This window comes from Theropithecus gelada, unplaced genomic scaffold, assembly GCF_003255815.1.
Source record: "Theropithecus gelada isolate Dixy unplaced genomic scaffold, Tgel_1.0 HiC_scaffold_1409, whole genome shotgun sequence".
Lineage (NCBI taxonomy): Eukaryota > Metazoa > Chordata > Mammalia > Primates > Cercopithecidae > Theropithecus > Theropithecus gelada.
Window position 1 is genome coordinate 1 of NW_020255767.1, and position 6,997 is coordinate 6,997.

At 52.7% G+C, this 6,997-nt stretch overlaps 1 protein-coding gene across 1 annotated transcript; it reads right to left on the reverse strand.

Annotated features, from left to right (window-relative positions):
- Window positions 1–2,498: 2,498 nt before the first annotated feature.
- LOC112616923 (neuropathy target esterase-like) lies at window positions 2,499–4,746 on the reverse strand (the record flags this gene model as incomplete). The annotated part of the gene is made up of 6 exons (XM_025373686.1): window positions 4,466–4,746; window positions 3,834–4,153; window positions 3,516–3,647; window positions 3,305–3,428; window positions 2,846–2,959; window positions 2,499–2,597 (listed from the first exon to the last, which is right to left on the reverse strand). Coding segments are annotated over exons 2-6 (624 nt in total), but the record flags the coding sequence as incomplete, so codon positions are not given.
- Between the last annotated feature and the right edge of the window lie 2,251 nt (window positions 4,747–6,997).

A 6,997-nucleotide genomic window follows, 5' to 3' on the forward strand; every position in this document is an offset into this window, starting at 1 on the left:
AAAAAAAAAAGGAAGTAAAGCTACTTTCGACCCATCTGTTGCTTCCCAGCTTCTCCACTAACAGCCTAGACCAAGCTGTCAACTCCCGTATCTTGCCTAGACCTCTTGTTTTCTCCTTACTGGTAGAATCCTTCTTCCCACGTAACAATCTAAATAAGCTCAAATGCCTGTCCACAGCCCCTAGCCCCTATGTGACTTACCCCCCAACTCCTGCCACCTCTCCCCTTGATCACTTTCCTCCTCTCAGTGCTTCGAAACCACCAGCCGCCCTGTGCAGCAAGCATCCCTGGTTTCTCTTTCATGTCTGGCCCCATCTCATTGGTCGTCTCAGCTCACTGTCTTTAGAAAAGGCTCTTTCTTCCTCCCTCCCTCCCTGCATCAGCCACACACCATCATGACCCTCTTTTGTCTTCTAGATATTGTTTTGTTTTGTTTTGTTTTGTTTTTGAGACAGAGTCTCGATTTGTCGCCCAGGCTGGAGTGCAGTGGCGCGATCTTGGCTCACTGCAAGCTCCGCCTCCTGGGTTCACACCATTCTCCTGCCTCAGCCTCCCATGTAGCTGGGACTACAGGTGCCCGCCACCACGCCCAGCTAATTTTTTTGTATTTTTAGTACAGACGGGGTTTCACCATGTTAGCCAGGATGGTCTCGATCTCCTGACCTCATGATCTGCCCGCCTCGGCCTCCCAAAGTGCTGGGATTACAGGCGTGAGCCACTGTGCCCAGCCAATATTGTATTCTTTATCTGTAATTTCTTTCCTTCTTTTTCTTTTCTTTTCTTTTTTTTTTTGAGATGGAGTTTCGCTCTTGTTGCCCAGGCTGGAGTGCAATGGCACAGGCTCCGCTCACTGCAACCTCCGCATCCCGGGTTCAAGTGATTCTCCTGCCTCAGCCTTCCACCACGCCCAACTAATTTTTGTACTTTTAGTAGAGATGAGTTTCACCATGTTGGCCAGGCTGGTCTCGAACCCCTGACCTCAAGTGATTCACCTGCCTCGGCCTCCCAAAGTGCTGAGATTACAGGCGTGAGCCAGGCCTCTAATTTCTTAAAGATGTCTTTTCTGCCACTACTGCCCTGCCCCTGCCTCGGGGGATCTAGGGGTCAGGGCCAATTGGGTAGAGCCCCTGGAGGGAAAAGGGGTATCTAGGTTGCTGGGCTGGCCCAGAATCTGGCTGCCACAATGTAGAAACTCAGGCCCACATTTCAGCAGGCCTCCAACCCCATTGCACGCCCCATTCTGTTCTAGCTCACTGAAATCACAGGCTGAGACACGGGCTACATCTCCCAGCATGCTGTAACTTCAGAAGGCAAGGTGCCCAGAGCCCTAAACAACAATCCACAGACTATTTTCCATCACTGTATGGGAATTTTTGTTTGTTTGCTGTTTTATGTTTTCTGAAACAGGCTCTAGCTCTGTCGTCCAGGCTGGAGTACAGTGGCACGATCACAGCTCACTGCAGCCTCAATCTCCGGGCTCAAGCAATCAATCCTCCCGCCTCAGCCTCCCGAGTGGCTGAGACTACAGGCATGTATCACCACGCCCAGCTAACGTTTGAAAATTTTCGGCTGGGTATGGTGGCTCACACCTGTAATCCTAGCACTATGGGAGGCCGAGGCGGGCGGATCACAAGGTCAGGAGATCCAGACCATCCTGGCTAACACGGTAAAACCCCGTCTCTATTAAAAACGCAAAAATTTAGCCGGGCGTGGCGGCGGGCGCCTGTAGTCCCAGCTACTAGGGAGGCTGAGGCAGGAGAATGGCGTGAACCCTGGAGGCGGAGCTTGCAGTGAGCCGAGATCGCGACAGAGCGAGACGCCATCTCAAAAAAAAAAAAAAAAGAAGGCCGGGCGCGGTGGCTCAAGCCTGTAATCCCAGCACTTTGGGAGGCCGAGACGGGCGGATCACGAGGTCAGGAGATCGAGACCATCCTGGCCGACACGGTGAAACCCCGCCTCTACTAGAAAATACAGAAAAAAAAAAAGAAAAAGAAAAAGAAAGAAAAAAAAGAAAAGAAATTTCTGTAGAGACGGGTGGTCCTACTGTGTTGCCCAGAGTGGTTTCAAACTCAATCTCCTGGGCTCAAGCAAGCCTCCTGCCTCAGCTTCCCAAAATGCTGAGATTACAGGCGTAAGCCATCACAACCGGCCTTGCCATCATATTCTGATCTAGGACTCCCTTTCTCTCTACATCCAAGCCATGGACTTCCCCAGCAAGCCCTGACTCCCGGGCAGACTCCGCCGCCTAAGACTCCATCCCTGGCACCACTGATTCACTTTCCAGCCCATTAACTAGCACGCCTGGGGTCAAGGACTCTGTTTCCCAGCATGCTCACGAACACGAACTCCATTCCCCAGCATGCACTGCACCTCGGTCCTACTTCGGGTTTGAAACCCGCAGGGGCATGATTTCTTCGCGGAACTCCATTTCCCAGCATCCCTCAGGAAGAAGGCGTCCCTCCCAGCATGCTCTGGACACGGGACTACATCTCCCAGCACGCTCCGGGCCGGCCGGCTCTCACCTGGGAAGGGTCCTTGCAGCTGCTGCAAATTTCCTAGAATTTTCTGGCTCAGCAGGTGGATAAGACGGGTCACAACCTGGGGGCGTTGGAGGCCGGCATTTCAGTGAGACCCGGGAAGCAGCTGTCCAGGTCCCACCTCTCCCTCCTCTGCCGGGGCTCCTGGGTCCCCGTTACCTGAGTCCCACCCCCAAGAGCCCCGCCCTTACTCTCTCGCCTTGGCACCTCCCTCGGCCCCCGTTCCTCCGGAAGACCCTCCCACACGCTAGGCCCGGTCCCCCCGGGGTCCGGCCTCCGCCCCTCTGCCCCGCCCACAACAGGGCGTACCTGCGGGTACCGGCGTTTGATGTGACCCAAGGTGCCCTCGGGAAGCTTGGCCAGCTCCGTGTCTCGCACCGCGTGCACCGTCGTGGCTCGCGGCTGCCGGGTCAGCGCCTCCACCTGGGGAGCCGTGTGCATAATTGAGGCTGTTTGGGTGGGGAATGGGGAGGCCGAAGATTGGTGGAGAGGGGGCTGTACTGCCCCATCGAGGGCTCCCCTGCAATGGGGGTGCAGGGAAGCAAGCCTCGCTCGCTACCCATTAGAGGTCCGAGAAGAGGGAGAGGACAGGGATACACGACAGGCGGAATCCCCTTTTCCGACGAAATGAGGTCTGGGAGGGGAGCGGACTGGGTGACGTCAGAGGTCGGGAGCTGCATTCACCACTTTACCCGGGATGATGTGTATGTGTTGTGTGGGGATTGGCCTGGAAAAGGCCAGAGGTCAGTGGGTGGGGGCCGCGCTCACCACGCCGATGAGGTCGCCGCGGCCGTACTCGCCCACCAGCTCCTTCTTGCCACTGCCTCGCTGGATCACGCTACGCAGCCGCCCATTGAGCACGATGTAAGTGCAGTCGGAGCGGTCCCCCTGCCTGAGTGGGCGTGGAGATCAGCAAGGTCTGACCACCCCCAAGTCCCCACCCCTAGGCCGGGCCTGAGCAGCGTGGTGGAAGCTGCACCTGTACAGCGCGCGTCCCGCCTCCACTGCCGTCCAGTCGATGGCGAAGTCCATCTGGCGTACGAAGGGCGACATCCTGGCTGCCACCGTGTGCGCCGCGCTCAGCACCACACTGGGCTGTGCGCGCATGATCCTGCAGGGATAGACTTGGGATGAAAGAGGAAGGCCTCAAAATTGCCCTACACCGGCGCTGGGAGGCCAGATCTGGGGGGTCCCTTCTGCTCTTCCAGGAGTGAGGTTGAGGGATGGGGTCCTGGCCACTCTCACGGGTTGGGGGTCCTCCGAGTGCCACCCCCACTCCAACCTCAGGCCGTCATACTCATAGAAGTCGGACTTGGAGATCCGCAGGAAGGTGCAGTCGCGCTGGGCTCGCAGCGTGAAGATGAGAGGTTCGCCAGTGAGCACCGCCAGCTGCCCCACCAGCTCCCCGGGCTGCGCTACAAACAGGCACACGTCCTCCGCCTTGTCAATCATGCGCTGGTACACGTGCAGGCAGCCCCAGAGCACGAAGTGCAGGCTCACGTCCTGTGCGGGCAGGGGATGTGATGAACACAGAACCCGGACAGCGTGGACCCCAGCTCAGGTCAACGTGCTCCACAGAAAAAAATTAAAGAAGGAAGGGTTAAGAAAAATATGAAGGCGCAGGACGCGGTGGCTCAAGCCTGTGATCCCAGCACTTTGGCAGGCCGAGACGGGCGGATCACAAGGTCAGGAGATCAAGACCATCCTGGCTAACACGGTGAAACCCCGTCTCTACTAAAAACACAAAAAACTAGCCGGGCGAGGTGGCGGGCGCCTGTAGTCCCAGCTACTCAGGAGGCTGAGGCAGGAGAATGGCGTAAACCCGGGAAGCGGAGCTTGCAGTGAGCTGAGATCCGGCCACTGCACTCCAGCCTGGGCAACAGAGCGAGACTCCGTCTCAAAAAAAAAAAAAAAGAGAAAAATACGAAGGCGCAGGACGTGGTGGCTCACGACTATAATCCCAGTGCTTTGGGAGGCCGAGGCAGGGGAGTCATTTGAGGCCAGGAATTCGAGACCAGCCTGGCCAACGTGGCGAAACCCGTCTCCACTAAAATAAAAAAATTAGGTGGGCATCGTAGCACATGTCTGTAATTCCAGCTACTCAGGAAGCTGCGGCAGGAGAATTGCCTGAACCTGGAAGGCGGAGGCTGCAGTGAGCTGAGATCATGCCACTGCACTCCAGCCTGGGCAACAGAGTGAGACACTGTCTTTAAAAAAAAAGAAGGCCGGGCGCGGTTGCTGACGCCTGTAATCCCAGCACTTTGGGAGGCCCAGGTGGGCGGATCACGAGGTCAGGAGATCGAGACTGTCCTGGATAACGCGGTGAAACCCTGTCTCTACTGAAAATACAAAAAATTAGCCGGGCACCGTGGCAGGCGCCTGTAGTTCCAGCAACTCGGGAGTCTGAGGCAGGAGAATGGTGTGAACCCGGGAAGCGGAGCTTGCAGTGAGCTGAGATCGCGCCACTGCACTCCAGCCTGGGCGACAGAGTAAGACTCCGTCTCAAAGAAAAAGAAAAGAAAAAGAAAAAGAAAAACATGGAGGAGAGAATAAAGACTTTGGATATGAGCAGCATCTATATATACATATAAATACATATAAAAACATATAAAAATATTTTTACATAGATTATAGATGAGCAGCATCTCTCTCTATATATGTGTATATATATGTGTGTGCATATATATATATATGTACCATATACCCAGGATTCAACCAACCTTGGATCTAAAATATTCAAGAAAAAAAATTGCACCTGCACAGACCATTTACAGACTATTTTTCCCCATTATTCCCTAAATAATACAGCATAATGACTATTTACATAGCATTTACATTGTATTAGGTATTATAAGTAATCTCGAGATGATTTAAAGCGAGCTTGTCCACCCTGCAGCCCACAGGCTGCTTGTGGCCCAGGCTGGCTTCGAATTTGGCCCAACACAAATTCATAAACTTTGTTAAAACATTATGGAATTTTTTGTGTGTGTGTGTGATCTTTTTTCTTTTAGCTCATCAGCTATCTTTAGTGTTGTTTGCTTGTTTGTTTTGAGACGGTGTCTTGCTCTGTCACCCAAGCTGGAGTGCAGTGGTGCAAACTCGGCTCACTGCAACCTCTACCTCCAGAGGTCAAGTGATTCTCCTTCCTCAGCCTCCCAAGTAGCTTGGATTAAAGGTGCCTGCCACATGCCCGGCTAATTTTTGTATTTTTAGTAGAGACGGGGTTTCACCATGTTGGCCAGGCTGGTCTCAAACTCCTGACCTCAGTGATCCACCTGCCTCAGCCTCTCAAAATGCTGGGATTACAGGTGTGTGCCACTACGCCCAGCTGGTGTTAGTGTATTTTATGTGTGGCCCAAGACAATTATTCTTCCAATGTGGCCCAGGGAAGCCAAAAGATTGGACACCCCTGATTTAAAGTATACTGAAGGGGCTGGGTGCAGTGGCCCACAACTGTAATCCCAGCACTTTGAGAGGACTAGGTGTGAAGATTGCTTGAGCCCAAGAGTTTGAAAACAACCCGGGGAAAAAAGAGAGACCCCCTCCTAAAAAAAAAAAAAAAAAAAAAAAACAATTTAAATTAGCCAGGCATGGTAGCATGTGTCTATAGTCCTGGCTACTCTGGAGGCTGAGGCAGGAGGACTGCTTGAGCCCAGATGTTTGAGGTTGCAGTGAGCTATGATACCAGCCTGGGCTACAGTGCAAGACCCTGTCTCTAAAATAAATTAAGGGCCAGGTGCAGTGGCTTATGCTTGCAATCCCAGCACTTTGGGAGGCCAAGTCAGAAGGATCGCTTGATAGTTTGAGCCCAGGAGTTGGAGACCAGCCTGGGCAACACAGCGAGACCCCCATCTCTAAAACAAAAAAAGAAGAATAAAATGGGCAAAAGATCTGAATAGAAACTTCTCCAAAGAAGACATACAAATGGCCACTAGGTGCATACAAAGCTGTTCAACATCAAGTCATTAGAGAAATGCAAAGCAAAACCACAATTACACTTCACACCCACAGAGATGGTTAGAATTACAATGTGTTAGAGAGAATGTAGAGGGACTGGAATTCATACGCTGCCAGTGGAAATGTAAAATGGTGCTGCTGCTTTGGAGAACAGTCTAGCAAAGAAACAAACAAACAAAATAACAGTGCTTAAAAAAATTAAAAATAGAGGCTGGCCGTGGTGCCTCACATCTGTAATCCCAGCACTTTGGGAAGCTGAGGCGGACGGATCACTTGAGGTCAGGAGTTCGAGACCAGCCTGATCAATAAGGTGAAACTGTTTCTCTACTAAAAATACAAAAATTAGCTAGGCATGGTGGCATGTGCCTATAATCCCAGCTACTCGGGAGGCGGAGACAGGAGAATTGCTTGAATCTAGGAGGCAGAGGTTGCAGTGAGCCAAGATTGCACCACTGCACTCCAGCCTGGGCGACATAGCGAGACTCCCTTAAAAAAAAAAAAAAA